Source organism: Oncorhynchus mykiss, chromosome 19 (genome assembly GCF_057628025.1).
Source record: "Oncorhynchus mykiss isolate SJ-2025 chromosome 19, ASM5762802v1, whole genome shotgun sequence".
Taxonomy (NCBI): Eukaryota; Metazoa; Chordata; class Actinopteri; order Salmoniformes; family Salmonidae; genus Oncorhynchus; species Oncorhynchus mykiss.
Window position 1 is genome coordinate 49,004,995 of NC_143040.1, and position 20,802 is coordinate 49,025,796.

The following is a 20,802-nucleotide window of genomic DNA, read 5'->3' on the forward strand; positions in this document are numbered from 1 at the left end:
CTTTTGTCTGGCTCCTCTACCATAAGGCCTGATTGGTGGAGTGCTGCAGAGATGGTTGTCCTTCTGGAAGGTTCTCCCATTTCCACAGAGATGCTCTGTCAGAGTGACCATCAGATTCTTGGTCACCTCTCTGACCAAGGCCCTTCTCACCCGATTGCTCAGTTTGGCCGGGTGACAACTCTAGGAAGAGTCTTGGCGGTTCCAAACTTCTTCCATTTAAGAATGAATGTTCTTGGGGACCTTCAATGCAGCAGAAATGTGTTGGTATCCTTCCCCAGATCTGTGCCTCAACACAATCCTGTCCTGGAGCTCTACGGACAATTCCTTCGACCTCATGGCTCGGTTTTTGCTCTGACATGCACTGTCAACTGTGGGACCTTATATAGATGGGTGTGTGCCTTTCCAAATCATGTCCAATCAATTGAATTTACCACAAGTTGAGTCTCATAGCAAAAGGGTCTGAATACTTATGAAAATAAGGTATTTGTTTTTTTGTGTTTTTTTTTTAGAATAAATTAGCAAAAATATCTAAAACCTGTTTTCACTTTGTCATTATGGTGTATTGTGAGTAGATTGAGGGAAAAAATAATTGAATTGATTTTAGAATAAGGCTGTAACGTAACAAAATGTGTAAAAGGTCAAAGGGTCTGAATACTTTCCGAATGAACTATACTGTATGTATAATACATATCTTTCCCGCTTTGTGTTTTGTAGGGAAGAGGGAAACTGTGTGGAGGGCATTATGGAGATATTTGACATGCTGCTGGCAGCCACCTCTAGGTTCAGGGAGCTGAACCTTCAGAGGGAGGAGTACGTCTGTCTGAAAGCCATGATCCTCCTCAACTCCAGTAAGTCAAATAATTAGTACTTCTGTACTGTATGAGAGGTTGTGTATGTTTTGAGTGTGTGTTTGTCCCCAGTCAGAGACCTGGAGATGAAAGCACCTTTAGGAGATACTTTTGCAATTGGGCACATTTGCCATATTTCCATTGAGGATTTACACCAGTGTTTTACCCAAAAGACTCAGACTTTTCTGTTTCCATCTACATGGGCCGGGACACCCGTGTCTCATGGACCTGCTCTAACTTGGAGCCAAGGCAAGGCCCTGGGTACTTTTCAGCTTGCATTTTCATAACAATGGCTAACTGAATTTTAACCTCACAAAGCAACAGTCTTGAATTATGCAGATGTAATTAATTCTGCTCGCCACAAGTCTTTTTTTTTATTGTCACACTCCTGATGAAAACCCAATAACACTATAGCTCACATTAACATTAAACACTGGCGGCCCACTAGTGTGGGGGGGTAAGTCTCAATGGAAAAGCACAAGTTGTTTTCCTCTCCCAGGGATCAAGGTGTCCTATCCCTATCAATGTTCACTCCAGGTTTCAGTGGGGTGACTGACTCCTCTGTCTGTCCTCACTGGGGTCAGAGCTCGGCCACCACATACACTGGCTCCCATCACTGCCAGACTCTGATTCTTTTCCAAAAACACTGGAAAAATACAAATTGTGCAACAGAAATCTAGTTTAGAAACTCAGAGCATAGGATTGCAGAATTGTTTTGTTGGACAGAAGTAAGATATGTCTCAATTCCTCAGGCCTACATTTTAATGTCTATTCATGTTTGGAATGTCTGATTTATGAAGGAGATGTTTGTAGGCTGAAGCATTTTCTCCCCACCAGTGCCATCTAGTGTTTCAAATACAAATTAATTATATGTTAAGTGATAGTATAATTTTTTGTTTTATGGTGTTAAAGTAAGTGTGACAGGTGTATGTTTGCCAGTGATTCTGCTTCATGAATTAATAGTTACATAGGGTCTATGTTTGTGTCCACCTGTAGACATCTGCTCTACCTCTCCGGAGAGGGCAGAAGATCTGGAGAGCAGGGGGAAGCTGCTGCGTCTGCTGGACTCAGTGACGGATGCCCTGGTGTGGGCCATCTCCAAACGAGGCCTGTCATTCCAGCAGCAGTCATCCCGCCTGGCCCACCTCCTCATGCTACTCTCACACATTCGCCACGTCAGGTAGACTACAGCTACAGCAATGTCTCACTAGCAGCAACAAGAGTCTACTGTGTCAGTGTCTGTTCAGTCAGTGACATAAAAGCACACCTGCAGATCTGTCCATTGTCATTTCAGTCAGCGACACTTTTTGGGATGTTTATCAAAACGACATTCCCATGCTGCTTCTCTCCACGTCTCCTTAGTAACAAAGGCATGCAGCACCTCTCTAGCATGAAGAAGAAGAATGTCGTGCTGCTCTATGACCTGCTCTTGGAAATGCTGGACGCCAACACAACCCACAGCAGCCGTATGTCCGCAACTCATGACCCCTCTAACAATGACCCCACAGAGCCCCCAGCAGCACCAGCTCCTGCTGTAGACACTCAGTTCCTGCTAACATTCCAAAACCCAGAGGAGAGCCAAACACTCGAGAGCATTAGTAAGTTAACGAAGTTGGGTTAGCCACTGAAGACGTAGAATGTATGTTCACCAATACTCCATGAATCATAATCCAATATGTTCTCCAGGTACATCCAGCCAGGGTGCTGGCCAGCCGAGAGAGGGGAGATGTGTACCTCAGTAAGAGGGACAGTGACAGGATACAGCGTGGGACATGGATGGAGACTGCTTGAGACTGTAAATCACCCCAAAGGGGTGAATGGACTGAAGGAGAGGACAGACTGGCACACTCTGGGACAGTGTACACCATTCCCAATAGGCTGACTGAGAGTAAAATGTCTTATAGACTGCAGAATGTGTCATTGTGAGGTAAATATTACAGTTGTATCCTTTTCGGATGTTTTTGGTCTATGGAAAAAATATGATTTGTAACAGTGAATTGACTGTATTTTTGGTGTAATTTCCTTGTATTAATGCAGTTGGTAATGTAGCTAGTAATGAGTACATCGTTTAACTTCTACCAGTCAAAATGTGTCTCCTTTTGATATATTTCTAAACTTTTTCACCTTTATCAGTGTCTGTGAACAATTCATACCATCCTACTGTAACTGGCTTACTTGGAAAATGGTGCATGAAGTCCATGCTGTGAACATGATTTATCAAACAGGACTATAGCAATGAGATGTGCATTTGACATTTCAGATTGTGGGTGTTCTTTGCCCCATACCAGGGCACACTGCTATTACAGTACAGTAACTGTAACTTTTCATGCTGGATGTGTGGAGGGGATGTTTTATGATGTACTCTGTAAAAACCTACATTTCAACCAGTTGACTTTTGTGGCCTTTGATTTAAGATGACTGCTAGTCTCCATTCAAGTTTGTGTGAGCCATCAGAAGCCAAACAAAAACCAGCAACTGCTAGAAACTCACACACTTGTACTTATGCATCCTGATCATACCCTGTCCCCCCTGTAATGATTTGGTGCTTGTGCTGTTTCTGATGTTCAATGTCAAAGTCATGTTTGTATTGATAGAAAATCTACATACACAGAGCTTGTCATATTGAGGCATTTTAGCCCCAATGGAATTGCAACCAAACATCTTAAAAGCAACTGTAAAACGTGAATGTAGTTCTATTGACATAAGCACAGATTATGGCAAACAATGTTTATTGTCAAGTAAAAATGAATTCAAGCTATTCATCATCCATAAATAAGCATTAAAAAATGTATTCAACTGTACACCATTGTTTTCTTTGTTTCATTGTACTACAGAGCAGTACAAAGTGACTTGACTATGTACACTAATAATGAAACTAGGTAAATGAACTGTTCTCTGATCAGCTCCAGCTTGACTAATTTTTTTACACATGAGTAAGCCTTCTTTGTGAAGAAAGCCAAAGCATTCCTTCAACTGGTGTACAGTTGAAGGAAACCTTCTAGTCTATACGTACTCTTTGATTCTGCATGTACACCGCAACATTAATCGCTCACTGACTGGTCCAGGTTCATGTCACCTATATATTCATATACTGTAGTGTATTTACGGTATTCTACAGCTATGACAGCATCAGATTTTACTCACAATATTCAACCGCAGGAAAGAAAAGTGTAACAGAGCAGCTTCCAGATGGGTACATCCAAACATTTTTGATTTAGTTCTCCGGTGCTAAAACGATTTGTAAGCCGCACTCTATGTCCCCCATCAGCCCAGGGTGGCCCACAATCACACAAGGCCTCTGTGGGATATAGGGATGCACACACACATTGTCAATAGTTTGCCATTATGTACAAATGCACTCATACACACAAAATCATAGGTACACTAGTGTAAATAAAATATTTTTAAACAAAAACAGATTTTCTAAAGCACTGACTACAGCAAGGCATGTTTGCAGTTGATTCGCTACCATAATTCAGTGAAAATGACATCACAGTGTACATGATTCTAAATCAAATAGACAAAAACAAAATTGTTTTCAGTCGATATGTACAAAAATGTGCTATCCACAATTGGTTGTCCGAAGTATAATGGTAGAAACAGTAATGATCAATATCCTCAGTACTCTGATCCTTTGGTAGCAACTGCAGTTTGCCGTTATTATGAGTATACAGTATCTGCAATGATAAAAACAAAGCTATCAAAATAACTTTTAAATATTTTTTTGTATGTGGAAAACAACTCGATGGGGATAATAATCATCTTCACTACATATAAAAATGTTTACTTCAAACCAATGATATGGCTTATTTTCAGAGCCACATAACTTCATGAGCGATCAACATATATTAAATATAAATATGTATACATAAATACCTAAATTCAATTTTACTTTAGACAACTTTAAAAAAAAACATTTGGAGTGGAGAAACAGAACGCTTGGCTCCAGTCTCTGTTTTTCGGGGCAGTTTCCGACAGTGGTGGATGGGGACTTTAAAAGACGGGGGCAGGGGGGTGAGTGTTAGGGGAGTGGGTGTTGTTGCTGTCTCATGTGGGCGGGGGGCCGTTGGTGTAGCGCAGCATGGGGTAGAAGGAGCGGGCAAAGTTGTTGGACAGGGCACAGCTGTAGTCCTCTTCAGACAGAGGCACCAGGCAAGCCAGCACCAGCAGCAGCAGGAAGAGCAGGTGGAGGGGGAAGGCAGCACGTAGTACCCTGTAGAAGAATGGCCGAGCTGAGGAAGAGTCCCCCTTCTCCTCCCTGGCGATGGAGAGAAAGGCATTAGTACGGCTATGGACAGAGTCAAACGGATAAGAAAAGTTGTCTGAGGACAGTCACGGACACTGGCATAATCTTTCTCGGTAACATATTTACAGCAGTAGTCAAGCCCAAGCCCTGTTCCTATCACTCAGGTATTTTGTTCCTACATGTTAAATTAAAAGGGTGTAAAAGGTGTGAAAGTTGTGAGTGATCAGGCGTTTAGATTAGCACGTACTTTCTGCAGCCTGCGTCTTGGAGTCCTGCAGCTCTCATTCCAGCTTTCTCCTATACACATACACATCATACCATGCCGTTCGATCACATTCCAGTCAATGCAGCATAGCATTTCAAATAGATTCATAGTAAACATGCCAAAACATGCTAAATGTATTTTAATCTATGGTTATTACAGAATGTTCACTGTAAATAGCGTTGGAGGCTTGATTGAACCCAACAGTGAACAACCAGTAGCAGTCAGCCACTATTTGCATATACTCTGCATTAGAGCACCAGACTACATGCGTGAATGAAGGTGTACCTTCTGCAGCTGGAGTTGAGAGCTGAGCGATCCCGGAGCAACACTATCCATCTCAGAGCTGGTTGGACACGATTCCTGTGACACACACAGACGGTACACAAACAGTCACATCATCAGTCAGAGAGACAGACACACCAAACCTGTTGACACTACCAACAATAATAATAATAATAATAATACTGTCAATGACTGTACCACAGCACATAAACCCTATTCACAAAAAAATGAATGACGGGGTCCTGATATTGCATAGGTAAATTACCCAATGTTGACGTACCAGCCTGCCTTGCAGGATGTGCAGGTCATTGGCCACCTGGCGCAGTAGGAGTCGGAGCTTGTTGCCAATAACGTGGACCTTCTCCTTTGCCTCGACGCTGTCCTCGGCCGTGGCCTCCAGGAGGAGCTGGGAGGAGATCTCCTGAAGGGAGGAGACCTGCCGCTGCCGCCCATGCAACTCTTCTTCCAGGGCCTGCAACAGAGCAGGGGGCACAAGAAAGACCAGGCCTCAGTCAGCAGTAACTATTACAACTCAGTAACTATTACAACTTATAGGTCAGCTCTATCTTATAATCAAGCTTATTCTATTTCAAATTGCTCTGTGCACATAAAAGTAGGCCAGCTTGTAAACCTTTCTATGCCATGCTAGCAGCTATACTATATATTAGGAAATATTGTCCACTATGCTCTGTTATTTGATTCTAAATGTTTCTATGGGAGCTTGTACTCCCTTCCTCACCATGAGTGTGTCTCTGTGCTCCAGCAGGACAGAGTGCTGTGCAAACCGGTCATGGATGTTGACGGCGTAGTGTGTGCTCTCAGACCTGGCCAGCCACAGCAACATGGAGTGCAGAGTCTCATGGAACTCCTAAACAGATAGGTCAGAGGTCAATAGGACAAGGTTAGTCTTATCCATTGTTTTTTTTAGGTGTGTCTTAAATTACATCCAATTCCCTACATAGTGTGCTCCGTTTGACCTGAGCCATAGGATGGAGTGCCATGTTTGGTCTGGAATGTGAAGTCACGAGCTCTGACTAGTGGCGCCAAAAGCCCTGGTGTGTCCCAGAAAGCCTATGTAAATTACGATTGCCAGAACGGCCAAATAAAATGTTTTAGACACCCGTTTTGAGCTATAAATGTGTTTATTAAGGCCTCCTGGGTGGTGCAGTGGTTAAGGGCGCTGTACTGCAGCGCCAGCTGTGCCACCAGAGACTCTGGGTTCGCGCCCAGGCTCTGTCGTAACCAGCCGCGACCGGGAGGTCCGGGTTAGGGAGGGTTTGGCCGGTAAGGATATCCTTGTCTCATCGTGCACCAGCGACTCCTGTGGTGGGCCGGGCGCAGTGCACGCTAACCAAGGTTGCCAGGTGCACGGTGTTTCCTCCGACACATTGGTGCGGCTGGTTTCCGGGTTGGATGGCGCTGTGTTAAGAAGCAGTGCGGCTTGGTTGGGTTGTGTATCGGAGGACGCATGACTTTCAACCTTCGTCTCTACCGAGCCCGTACGGGAGTTGTAGCGATGAGACAAGATAGTAGCTACTAACAATTGGATACCACGAAATTGGGGAGAAAAAGGGGTAAATTCAACAACAACAAAAAATAAAAAATATGTGTTTATTATGATCAAGTTTGATCCTCACAGTGAATTGTTTTAAAGTTCGCTGCAAATCGAGATATTTCATTTAATAGTGATCAACTATGACTGCTACAGTAGTCATATTACATATTTATATTACATACATATACATATTACATATACATATATCAGGTATATTTCTCTGGTCACCCCCAAAACCAATTCTTCCTTTGGCCGCCTCTCCTTCCAGTTCTCTGCTGCCAATGACTGGAACGAACCTCAAAAATCTCTGAAACTGGAAACAATCTCCCTCACTAGCTTTAAGCACCAGCTGTCAGAGCAGCTTACTGATTACTGCACCTGTACATAGCCCATCTATAATTTAGCCCAAACAACTACCTCTCCCCCTACTGTATTTATTTATTTTTGCTCCTTTGCACCCCATTATTTCTATTTCTACCTTGCACATTCGTCCACTGCAAATCTACCATTCCAGTGTTTTACTTGCTATATTGTATTTCCTTCGCCACCTGGGCCTTTTTTTTATCTCACCTCATTTGCTCACATTGTATATAGACTTATTTTTCTACTGTATTATTGACTGTATGTTTGTTTTACTCCATGTGTAACTCTGTGTTGTATGTGTCGAACTGCTTTGCTTTATCTTGGCCAGGTCGTAATTGTAAATGAGAACTTGTTCTCAACTTGCCTACCTGGTTAAATAAAGGTGAAATATATATATATATAAAAATAAAAAAAAATAAAAAAAAATATATATATATATATTTTTTTTTTTAAACAGTGAGCTCCAAAAGTATTGGGACAGTGACAAATGTTTTGTTGTTTTGGCTCTGTACTCCAGCACTTTGAATTTGAAATGATACAACAACTATGAGGTTAAAGTTCACACTGTCAGCTTTAATTTGAGGGTATTTTCATCTATATCGGGTAAACAGTCTAGAAATTACAGCTCTTTTTTTGTACATAGTCATCCCATTTTAGGGGACCAAAAGTATTGGGACAAATTCACTTATAGGTGTATTAAAGTAGTCAAAAGTGTAGTATTTGGTCCCATATTCCTAGCACGCAGTGATTACATCAAGCTTGTGACTCTACAAACTTGTTGGATGCATTTGCTGTTTGCTTTGATTGTGTTTCAGATGCTTTTGTGACAAATTTTGGAGTCACTTTTATTGTAAATAACAATAGAATGTTTCTAAACACTTCTACATTAATGTGGATGCTACCATGATTACAGATAGTCCTGAATGAATCATGGATAATTATCAGTGAGAAAGTTGCAGAGGTATAAATATCATACCCCCACAAGCATTTCGCAACACCCACAATAACATCTGCTATGACCACTAAAATTTGATTTGATATACAGTACCAGACAAAAGTTTGGACATACCTACTATTTCAAGGGTTTTTCTTTATTTTGAATATTTTCTACATTGTATAATAATAGTGAAGACATCAACACTATGACATAACACATACGTAATCATGTAATAACCAAAAAAAATGTTAAACAAATCTAAACATATTTTATATTTTTGATTCTTCAGCCACCCTTTGCCTTGATGACAGCTTTGCACACTCTTGGCATTCTCTCAACCAGCTTCATGAGAAATGCTTTTCCAACAGTCTTGAAGGAGTTCCCACAAGAGGGCCGCCATTGTTCCTGTTCCCAAGAAAGCTAAGGTAACTGAGCTAAACAACTAAAAGTATCACTCACTTCCGTCATCATGAAGTGCTTTGAGAGACTGGTCAAGGATCATATCACCTCCACCCTACCTGACACCCTAGACCCACTTTGCTAACCGCCCCAATAGGTCCACAGATGACGCAATCGCAATCCCACTGCCCTAACCCATCTGGACAATAGAAATACCTATGTAAGAATGCTGTTCATGGATTGTAGCTCAGCATTTAACACCATACTCATCATTAAGACCCTGGTTCTCGATCCTGCCCTGTGCAACTGGGTCCAGGACTTATTGAAGGGACGCCCCCAGGTGGTGAGGGTAGGAAACAACATCTCCACCCCGCTGATCTTCAACACTGGGGACCCACAAAGGTGCGTTCCTAGCCCTCTCCTGTACTCCCTGTTCACCCATGACTGCATGGCCATGGACGCCTCCAACTCAATCATCAAGTTTGCAGACGACACTACAGTGGTAGGCTTGATTACCAACAATGATGAGACGGCCTAAAGGGAGGAGGTGGCCCTCAGAGTGTGGTGTCAGGAAGGTGGAAAGCATGGTCGGAACTAGAAGCGCAAGCATGGTCGGAACTAGAAGCGCAAGCATTTCGCTACACTCGCATTAACATCTGCTAACCATGTGTATGTGACCAATAACATTTGATTTGATTTGACATGTGCTGAGCACTTGTTGGCTGCTTTTCCTTCACTCTGCTGTCCAACTCATCCCAAACCATCTCAATTGGGTTGAGGTCAAATGATTGTGGAGGCCAGGTCATCTGATCTAGCACTCCATTCCTCTCTTTGGTCAAATAGCCATTGCATATCCTGGAGGTGTGTTTTGGGTCATTGTCCTGTTGAAAAACAAATGACAGCCCCACTTAGCACAAACCAGATGGGATGGCGTATCACTGCAGAATGCTGTGGTAGCCATGTTGGTTAAGTGTGCCTTGAATTGTAAATAATTCTCTGACACTGTCACCAGAAAAGCACCCCCACATCCTCGCACCTCCTCCTCCGTGCTTCAAGGTGGGAACCACACATGTGGAGATCATCCGTTCACCTACTCTGCGTCTCATAAAGACACAGCGGTTGGAACCAAAAATCTTATATCAGACCAAAGGACAGATTTCCACCGGTCTAATGTTCATTGCTCGTGTTTCTTGGCCCAAGAAAGTATCTTCCTCTTATTGGTGTCCTTTAGTAGTGGTTTCCTTGCAGCAATTTGACCATGAAGGCCTGATTCACTTAGTCTCCTCTGAACAACAATCTGAGGTGCAATTAACTCTAATGAACTTATCCTCTGCAGCAGAGGTGACTCTGGGTCTTCCTTTCCTGTGGCGGTCCTCATAAAAGCCAGTTTCATCATAGTGCTTGTTGTTTTATGCGACTGTATTTGAAGAAACTTTCAAAGTTCTTGAAATTTTCCGGGTTGACTGACTTTCATGTCTTAAAGTAATGATGGACTGTCATTTCTCTGCTTATTTGGGCCGTTCTTGCCATAATATGGATTTGGTCTTTTACCAAATAGGGCTATCTTCTGTATACCACCCATACCTTGTCACAACACAACTGTTTGGCTCAAACGCATTAAGAAGGAAAGAAATTCTACAAATTAACTTTTAACAAGGCACACCAGTTAATTGAAATGCATTCCAGGTGACTACCTCATGAAGCTGGTTGAGAGAATGCCAAGAATGTGCAAAGCTGTCATCAAGGCAAAGGTTGACTACTTTGAAGAATCTCGAATATAAAATATATTTAGATTTGTTTAACACTTTTTTGGTTACTACATGATTACATATGTGTTATTTAATAGTGTTGATGTCTTCACTATTATTCTATCCCAATACATTTGGAGCTCCCTGTACATGTGTCGTCATTTGTAGTTCTGACAGAAATCAATCACAGGCAACGAGGAGGCTTCCTGTTGAATTTCTCAGGCAAGATGAAAACAACTACATCGACCATGATCCTTTGCTAGTTACGACCACTTTCACCACAATTGTTAGCGATTTTTTGGTGCTATTCAGCCACAGATAGAAAGAGTAACCCAGACTCGTCACAGGGGCTATAAAGCTGAAGCATTCGTTTAGAACATTTTCTCACCACCAAATATGGTAGTGAGAGGAAGTCCAGCTGCGGGTAGTGGGAGAGGATAGAACTGGTCAACATTCTGCCAATTCTCTCATCGATGAAACATCTGATCTCAATATGTTTTTCTGTTCCCAAAACTAGAATATTTTATAAACAAAGTTTTATAGACTTGATGCTTTGCCAAAGTAATAAAAAAAAAGAAGCATTGTTTAAAAGGAGTGCAGGGTCGAATTGCATGCTAAAACGCGCCAATAATTGTACTTATTTATTTATTTCACCTTTAATTAACCAGGTAGGCCAGTTGAGAACAAGTTCTCATTTACAACTGCGACCTGGCCAAGATAAAGCAAGGCAGTGCGACACAAACAACAACAGAGTTACTCATGGAATAAACAAACTTACAGTCAATAACACAATAGGTAAGATTAGGGAGGCAAGGCAATAAAATAGGCCATAGTGGCGAAGTAATTACAATTTAGCAATTAAACACTGGAGTGATGGATGTGCAGAAGATGAATGTGCAAGTAGAGATACTGTGGTGCAAAGGAGCAAAAAATAAATAAATAACAATATGGGATGAGGTAGTTAGGATCTTGCTAGCTCGTGCTTGGCTTTGCCCACCTCCTTGCTTGTTATGCCCACTATGCTTAATTTGCTAGCAGTGTAAACGACAGGTTAGTTATAAATATTTTTGATTCAGCCCCATTCAGCAATATGGCGTGCTTCAAATACTTCATGCTCCATTAGGAGTATTCCATAGGAATATGTGGATGATGTCAGAACTATCTACTGATTTTCATTTCTATATGCGTAGTGTACTATGGGGAATACGGTATCATTTGAGATTTGACCTCAGAGTGTATTGTATCGAGTTGTTTCCCTCACCTGGCACTGCATGAGTGCGCTCTGCAGTCGTTCTTCCCAGCTCTCCAGGCCGGCGCAGGCCTGTGTCCAGCTGTGATTGGCTGTCCTCAGGCCCTCCTGCAGCTCCTGCAGCTCAGCGCTGTCCCCACACTGGAAGTCCTGACCACTCAGGTTGATGGAGATCATCAGAGACTTGTAGCTGTTGAACGTCTTCTGCATCTCCTGGACAGAGAACAGGAAAATGGTGTTTCTTGTTTGTCCACAAATCAAATAATGATTCACATTCATCTCTTTTACTAATGAAATTACAATCCCTAGTTTTTGTCTATTGTTGCCCCACTGGCATCACAGGAGATGTGTCATACTTGGGCCCTCACCTTGAGTCTCCTGATGTTGCCCTCCATGTCTCGGATGCTGGTAGCCGGGGCCAGCCTCTGCAGCCTCTCTAGCTCTGGCAGCACATGGCCCAGCCAGGAAGTGATCTCATTGAGGTCAGAGTTCAGCTTCTGCCACTGCTGCAGGTCCTGTTTGATGCACAGCTCGTCACTGAGGGCCTGGGCCTGCAACAGCTCCCAGCGTTCGATCACACCTGCACGACAACAGGTCACAATGGTTATAAAGGCCATTGTTGCAGATGTAAAGCCTAGTCCCAAATCTGTTTGTGCTGTCTTTCCAAACTTTGCAACAAAAAACAAACAGATCTGGGACCAGGCTAGCAGATATAGATATACAGACAGAATATAAATGTCTGTAGATCAGTCTGTGTTACCAATGACACCTACCAGTCTGTTTGTCTGCGGTGGTTAACGTGGTGAGGCCTTGGTCCTCCAGCTCCTCATCATTTAAGATCAGTTTGACCCTCTTCACACTATCGATACTGCCACTGCACTCTGACATCAGCTTGACCTGGCCCACGGACACAGACATGCCAATGTCACTACCTATCAGCACTATCATCAACTAACAGTTATGTCTTTATTCAATTATGTTAATGTCTATACAGTTTAATTTGTGTGTTTTGAGAAATAACAGGCAGACAGTTTGGTGACTTACATAGCCCTGCTGGTGAAAGGGGGTGCTGGTGATGTGGGTGGGAGAGGAGCCCAGGCCCAGGATGATGTCCCTGGGAACATGTTTCCTCTCCTGTGGCTCAGGGGAGTGCCAGCTGGGGGGGTCTGTCACCGACTTCACTGGGATGGGGAACAAGAGGAGGAAGCAAGTCAGACTAGGGCAAGATAGTTCTAGGTTCACTGAGTGGTCATGGGCAGTTGGGCTCCCCTATGGCCACTTTGAGATTCCCTTATGCTGAAAACACAGAAAACATTTTTTACCAAATGTACATGCACACTCTACCAAAGGAGATGCCATGAGAATGCCGTGACAACTGACTACATGCAGCAGAACACTCAGTAATCAAATAGTGAATCTACAAATAACATCAATAAAATCCAGTGATGTACTGTATAATCATGCAGTGGTGTGTATGAAGATATACAGATGCAGGTGGTTAGGGTCAAGTCATGGTCAAGGCCTGTGGTGGGACAGTGTTATTAACATCCAATAATGTACAAAACCAATCTGTAGGCCTTTATGTCCAGGGGAAGGGGGATAGCAGAGCTGGGGGAGGGGGGGGGGGGGGGGGGGGTCATAACCACACAGCAGCATAACCACACATGCAGGACAAGAGGCAGAGTGCCTACCCGGGACTGCTCTCAATGCTTTGGCAGTTGCCTTAACAAAGGACTCTGAGCTCTCAGTGATTTCTACATCTGCAACAAAAGAAGGGTGTCAATAGGTACTCTTCTCTTGGACCACTATGGATAGAATGGCTCTCTTCAGCACACTCTTCTTCATTCATGTTCATTCACCTGGTAACAAAGACTGAGACAAAGCCAGGTACAAGAGACTAGAGAAGTCTATCAGTGGTCATTACCTGACATGGCGCTATAGTAGGTAGCATCCTCCTCATCCTCATGGGATGAAGATCCCCCCACGTCCACAGTGTGGTCCCACTCCAGGGGGATAGAGTCCACGCTGACCGGGGTCTCTCGCCCCGAACACTCCAGAGGGGGGGCCAAGAGACGGCACCCGGCCTGCCGTCCCAATAACTCGCCCGTCACTCGGGACTCATCCTCCTCCTTTTCCTCTTCATCTTCCTCCCCCCAGGAACTTCCAGCCAGCTCCGCTGAGTCCTCCAGATCGGTGTCACGGTCAGACAGGTCCCGCTCCTCCTCCAGAACCTGAGGGAGAAAGAGGTAGGGATACCAACCTTCAGTCATACTGTGTAGATGCATAGCATTTCCAATTGTTTGTAAGTGTAATTGTCCAGGAATGAAATGGATTCATATCCACAGTTTCACAGACTGGAGTTATATGACTACTTGACTGTTAAATGAGGTGAGGTAGAGTGTGTCATAGTGTTGCGGTGAAAAGAGATGCAGCCCACTGACCGGGCGTCTGTTGATGAGGCGGTGGTGGAAGCGGGCCACCCTGCCAAACACCTCCTGGCAGTAGGAGTGCAGCTCCTCCAGCTCATCCTCTATCAGCACGGCGTCCAGAGGAGCACTCTTCTGGATCAGGTTCTCCCCAAACACGATCAGAGCATCGATCTTATTGGTGTTCAGAGTGATCTCCTGCTGGAAGCCCTGAAGGAGGGGAGACCAGAGAGAGAGAGATCAGCTATCAACCCGCCAGCCAAACATTAAGCATAAACACATCGTATCAATAGAGGAAAAGGAAAGGAAGATGGATAGACTATAGTGGCCAGTGGGAGTCAACGTACATTGAGCTGCCTCATCTTGTCCTCGATGTCGCTCTCTGAGAAGTGCTCAACGTTGGTTAGCTGCAGGTCCATCTCAGTGAGCCAGACCAGGATACCCTCCCGTGTGCCCTCAAAGTCTTCCCTCTGAGAGGTAAAGTGCTGCAGGGGACAACCGAATAGAAGATTAACATTCAGACATTTAGTAGAGATTTAGTGGATCACTTAAATTGAGTGATTTGTAAAACCAGCACTAATCAGCATAGGAAATAACAGTGCATTGTTATTTCAAAATCAGAAATCATCAGCATTGATATTGAACTAGATTGAAAGCAAGTTCATTCAATCTAATGTGGAATAACGGATTTATTCTTGGCAAAGGAGAAAGTATATTCATAGCATATATGGAAATGTCCTATAGAGAGAGAATTTAGCTGCTCTGTCCAGGCAATGTGGGGAAGGGGCAGAGGGCGACAGAAGTGAAGGTCCCTAATCAGATGCTTCTTTTAAAAAAGATCCTCCATCTGGCTCCAACCACATGCCACAATGTTAACAGCTGCTTGGCAACATGACTGTCCTTGCTTTTTCACCATCAGAGAGGTGACCTAAATACAGCAGGCTTAGTGCTGATGCTGAGCTAACGCATCACTCAGATCACTACTCACATCTACACTCAGAACCTAAAATAGCACACTGGTGACCTTACACATCAGCACTATAAGATAGGACGTGTTTTTACGTGACTCTTGAATAACCCCAATCTGTTCACATTCCCATTCTGACTTGACCTTACCCACCAGAATTTCAGATGTTGACCTTAGGGTAACTGATTCAGTGAGGAAATATTGATAACTCCTCTCACCCTTAACCCCTATCCCCTGACATCTGACCCTCTCACCTTGAGTCTACGGAGAATGGCGGCCACCCTCTTCTGCAGGCTGTCCCAGCGCTGGTTGCCCTCGTGAACCATGACCTTGAGTTTGCTGGAGGCGTCGGTGCGGTTCTCTCTGGCCAGACGGCGATACTGCTTGTTGACCAGCTCCAGCTGGGTCAGCCTCTCATGGACCTGCCTCTGGAAAGCCTGGGGGTGGAATCAGGGGGTAGGGGGGCAGGGAGATAGGTCTGGGTTAAGACTGACATCAAATATATTTTAAGAGTGATATTGGATTGATGTTGAATGGAGAAACACATTGTGTTCTGCACTCTAGAGTCGAAGAATAGATGAAAAACATGGCAACGCTTCCCGGTGAATACATGTAATCAACGCCAACATTGATTCCTCTAATCAATATAGTTCAACAATTACATGCACGATTATGCCAATTAAATGTTCAATATCAACCATGGTCAATCTGGAGGCAAAAGAAACGCACACCTGTTTAGGCGAAGTGCTGGCTAGCAGAGTAGAACACTTGAAAAATTAAAGGAGAGCCGCACACTCTAGGAGCTCAGATGGAATCATTTAATAACCAATGTTTCGACAGCCAAGCTGTCTTCATCAGGTTATGACATCATTTCAGCCATGGAAACATACTGGAAGAGCAAGACAATCATATTTGGTAAATAATAGTGTCGTACAGCTACTCTGGTTGCTCTCAAGAAAAAGAGAGGGCTTCAGCAGAGCCCAGATTAACCAGGCTAATCTCTGTTAGTAATCCATACAAACACGGAAGGCCGAAGGTTAATTGTCTCTCATCACCACATGAGAACCTGACTACTCATAAACAGAAAGAATACTCTGACCAAAAGCTTTCTCAAAAGTTCAGTGGCAGACATGTCGAGAACATTTTGGTGTGAGGGTTCATAGGTCATCAATGGGTGTTTTTGCTGACCTCAAACTTCTTGAGTTCCTCCTTGGCGCTGGTGTAGAGGACATCCGCCGAGACAGGGTTGGCCGCGGTGCGCTCAGCTGTCCTCAGCCAGTCCTCAAAGCGGGAGTAGTCATCCAGGAGCTTACACCACAGTCGCCATGTTTCCTCAATCCTAAAAGGAAGAGGTTGTAGAAAGAATTTATAAGCTATATACGAGGGGCTTACCTTTTTGACAGTCGTTCATCTGTGTCTGTGTTTGTGTGCGTGTGTACTGTATGTGTGTATGTGTGAGTTCATGCCTCACCTCATCCTCCTCTCCATGGACATGGCACAGATGTTCCTCCAGCGACGGTCCAAGCTGCGGGTGGTCTGTTGGATGGAGTCGTTCTCTGTGTCGCTCCCGCAGGCATCAGCATCGTGGAGAAGAACATCACAGAGAGTCAGAACTGACGCTACGCCCTCCGTGTGCTGCTCAATGTCCCGCTGCAAATCCTGCATACAGACACAGGAAGATAGAGTCAACTGTTTAGATACACCTGAGTAACACCCATTGCTTTTGAAGTAAGTCCTCAACCTCCACAACACATCTCCTGTCAGAACAATAGAATCTTTCAGAAGCTGCGGTTTGTTCTATGGAATCTGGCGTTGCCCTGGCCAAACCTGGAGGCCTGGAGAGCACAGCAATGTAAGTGTCATTTCCAAATGCATCTGAGTGTTCCCTCACTCCCTGTAATGACCAGAATAGCCCTTTCTCAGGAGCCGCAGGAGACTGTTTTTCCCTCTCTATGAAGCACGGCTCCATTACACTGTTCCCAAAGAACATGTGTCGGAAGCGGGAAGCAGGACTATTAAGGCTAAAGTCCATTTCCACCTGCATTCTTAGCTCTCGGAAACCTACAGTAGCTTCATTACAGCACATCTCCCCCCACTGGTGTGATAGCATGTCTCCTGCTCTCTGTAACCTGCTGGGACCCCAATACAGCATACCACATTCAAAAGTGTCAAAAAATATATTTCACTCTACATTCCTCCCCTCAGCTTTCTGACCCACAGAGACTATGTAAACTAAACATATTCAGTTAATGTTAAACAGCCTGTACTGAATGGTGTTTGTGGTTAGTGTATGGGGTGTCTGACACCTGGCCCCTAGTACCCACCTGCTGCTCAGCCAGCTTCCTCTGGATCTCATCACTGTGGCAGACGCTGTAGACCACGGGCTTGGCCAGCTCGGCCTCGATCCGTGACAGCCACGTCCGCAGGTTGCTCATGTTCTTATCCAGCTGCTGCACTGTCACCAGAGTCTCCTTTAGCTTCCTCACCCTGGGGAGTCAATCTAATCAGTTAGTCAGTCAATCAATAAATAAATAAATCGACCAATCAAATCAGTGAAATCAGGAAGTTTCTTCATCCTGTTTGTCACCAGTGGCACAATTCTTCACCTATTTACTATCCCTCCCAAGCAATGACATTGAAACCAGATACACTGTAACTGCCTAAATAATGGAAACATTTGAGTAAACAAGAGATACAAAGTATATTGAAAGCAGGTGCTTCCACACAGGTGTAGTTCCTGAGTTAATTAAGTAATTAACATCCCATCAATCTTTAGGGTCATGTATAAAAATACTGGGCAGGCCACCAGAGCTCAACCCAATCGACTGCTTATGGGAGATTCGGTTGCGGTGCCTGAGACAGCACTTTCCACCACCATCAACAAAACACCAAATGACGGATTTCTCATGGAAGAATGATGTCACATCCCTCCAATAGAGTTTTGACACTTGTAAAATCTTGGCCTACAAAAGGGGGGCCGCCAGCTGCCCATCCCTACATTAGAGCATGACCTATATCAGCACGGTCCTCTGAATGACGTCTGCCAAAAATGTAGAGCACTACACTGCGATTTCATTTCCACTGGTCAATGACCTAAATCAGTGCGTTCCTCTGCAGGAGGTGACACAACGCATGAAGAGCATTCCACTGTCATGTGACCCGCCACTGAGCATTCCACTGGAATCTCCCACAAACAAACCTGTGCATGTCTACTACTACACAGCTTGACCACTGGCTGCTCTCATTATACGGTCCAGAGAGATATCCACTTACTCCCTCAGCTATGAGACACCACCATTGTAATGCAAGGTGCCCGACCGGTGCTTGTAACCTGACTAGCAAAGCAGAGATCTGATGCAACACAAGAGAAAAACCAGAAACATGCTGCTCTCAGGCTTGCTCATAACTGTTGTCATTCCACCCGCATAGACAAGGTACAGACTCCAATTCTAAACTGATCTGCTGAGAACGAGCAACAGAGCGAGAGAGAGGAAGAAAGACAGACATACAGTGTTGTTGTGTGTCTATTTTTGGCTGAGTAATTGTGTTCATCACTGAGGCATCCAGAGAATACTGCTGCAGGCTGTGGTGGATTAAGGTTCTGTGTACCTGAGGATGATGCCTGGTAGTGGAGGAGAGACTGAATTAATAACATGCATCATACTGAGAGAGACTGGAGCTACGGACAACTCTGTCTGAACATGAATGGCAAATAAACATACACTGACACCGTGCAAAAATACACATTGAGCCAGCCTTGTGTTAGCCATCACGCTGAGTCTGAATGGCAAAAGCTGCGGCTGTGGCTGCTACTTGCATGCACTGACAAAGCACAGCCCATCCCCCCTCATTCTTGCTCTCTATCTCTCCCTCTCCCTCTCCCTCTCTCTCTCTTTCTCTCTCTCACAGACACAACACAACACCTTTTTCCGCTCCTCTTTAACCCAGCCACCTATTGAGTCCCATGCTTGCTGTGTGTAGGGGCGTGAGGGCTGGGGGATTAGGGAGAGAAAGGTACTTACGGCTGGGCTAGTGAGGAGGCTACTCCACGGCGGTTCACCCGTTAGCAAGCGCTTCCCCCCGCTCTGCCTGCCTCATACTCTCTGCAGTCAGCTGTCCCCTCCCCCCTCCCTCAGCCTCAGCCACGCTGGACCAGACTAGATCAGCACCTCTCCTCAGCAATATGCACGGGCACAGGGAAATGTACTTACATATCACACACACACACACACACACACACACACACACACACACTAATAAGTACTTTATTCCTTTATAAAAAAAAGTATCTGTTTATGTTGCACAGACAAGATACCACCGTACTGGCTCTGTAATTGGCTGTAGATGGGAGCATCTGCCAAAACAACTCATTATACACCTACATCCAGTAAGTTATGAGCTAGGCCTCCAGCTGGCAGGGCAGCAGCCATTGTTCAAGGTGTCAGTGGACTGTGGGAGTGGGCTGATGGGGGGGCTGCTGGGAGGTCAGTGTACCTGAGGGACAGCCCTGAGTCCTGGTACCTACCTGGAGATTAGAGCCAGAGCCATAAAAACTCAAGTTAAAGTTAGTCTAGCGCTAAAGGGATTACAGGGCCGAGGCATGCTACTACCAATGTTACTGTTACTACTACTACTGTTGCTGTTACTACTACTACTGGCACTGTTATAGCTACTACCTTTAGTGTTACTGCTACTACTTTTACTGTTACTACTGTTACTACTACTACTACTGTTACTGTTACTACTACTACTGCCACTGTTATAGCTACTACCTTTAGTGTTACTGCTACTACCTTTACTGTTACTACTGTTACTACTACTACTGTTACTGTTACTACTGTTACTACTACTACTGTTACTGTTACTACTACTGTTACTGTTACTACTACTACCTTTACTGTTACTACTACTACTGTTACTGTTACTACTACTACTGTTACTGTTATAGCTACTACCTTTACTGTTACTGTTACTACTACTACAGTTACTGTTACTACTACTACTGTTACTGTTACTACTACTACTACTGTTACTGTTACTACTACTACTGTTACTGTTACTACTACTACAGTTACTGTTACTACTGTTACTGTTACTACTGTTACTGTTATAGCTACTACCTTTACTGTTACTGTTACTACTGTTACTACTACTACAGTTACTGTTACTACTACTACTACTGTCTCTGTTACTACTACTACTGTCACTGTTACTACTACTACTGTCACTGTTACTACTACTACTGTCACTGTTACTGTCACTGTTACTGTCACTGCTACTACTACTACTGTTATTACCTTTACTTCTACTACTGTTACTACTACTTTCACTACTACTACTACTACTACTACTGTTACTATGACTGTTACTGTCACTGTTACTACTACTACTGTTACTGTCACTGTTACTACTACTACTACTGTTACTGTTAGTACTACTATTACTGTTACTACTACTACTACTACTGTTACTACTGTTACTGTTACTACTACTACTCATGTTACTACTGTTACTGTT

General features: G+C 44.1%; 2 protein-coding genes across 28 annotated transcripts in view; one reads left to right on the top strand and one right to left on the bottom strand.

Moving 5' to 3' along the window:
• esr2b (estrogen receptor 2b) overlaps positions 1-3,649 on the top strand; it is a 35,688-nt gene extending 32,039 nt beyond the window's left edge. For 5 of the 9 annotated variants that reach the window (XM_090209494.1, XM_021573115.3, XM_021573116.3 and 2 more), the window contains 4 exons: positions 715-848; positions 1,845-2,028; positions 2,211-2,446; positions 2,535-3,649. In XM_090209494.1, coding sequence (XP_090065620.1) covers positions 715-848; positions 1,845-2,028; positions 2,211-2,446; positions 2,535-2,590 — 610 coding nt within the window. In that variant the 3' untranslated portion in view covers positions 2,591-3,649. 9 annotated transcript variants of the gene reach the window in all.
• syne2b (spectrin repeat containing, nuclear envelope 2b) overlaps positions 3,561-20,802 on the bottom strand; it is a 146,419-nt gene continuing 129,177 nt past the window's right edge. For 10 of the 19 annotated variants that reach the window (XM_090211255.1, XM_090211248.1, XM_090211252.1 and 7 more), the window contains 17 exons: positions 17,610-17,772; positions 16,757-16,944; positions 16,474-16,624; positions 15,540-15,722; positions 14,666-14,803; positions 14,334-14,528; positions 13,817-14,123; positions 13,584-13,652; positions 12,937-13,073; positions 12,666-12,789; positions 12,261-12,472; positions 11,905-12,105; positions 6,381-6,509; positions 5,907-6,113; positions 5,645-5,719; positions 5,342-5,391; positions 3,561-5,136 (listed from right to left, as the gene is read on the bottom strand). In XM_090211255.1, the coding sequence (XP_090067381.1) occupies positions 4,896-5,136; positions 5,342-5,391; positions 5,645-5,719; positions 5,907-6,113; positions 6,381-6,509; positions 11,905-12,105; positions 12,261-12,472; positions 12,666-12,789; positions 12,937-13,073; positions 13,584-13,652; positions 13,817-14,123; positions 14,334-14,528; positions 14,666-14,803; positions 15,540-15,722; positions 16,474-16,624; positions 16,757-16,944; positions 17,610-17,772 (2,770 nt within the window). In that variant the 3' untranslated portion in view covers positions 3,561-4,895. The remainder of the gene's footprint in view (positions 5,137-5,341; positions 5,392-5,644; positions 5,720-5,906; positions 6,114-6,380; positions 6,510-11,904; positions 12,106-12,260; positions 12,473-12,665; positions 12,790-12,936; positions 13,074-13,583; positions 13,653-13,816; positions 14,124-14,333; positions 14,529-14,665; positions 14,804-15,539; positions 15,723-16,473; positions 16,625-16,756; positions 16,945-17,609; positions 17,773-20,802) is intronic. The other 9 variants (XM_036954788.2, XM_090211245.1, XM_036954786.2 and 6 more) reach the window with 9 other exon arrangements.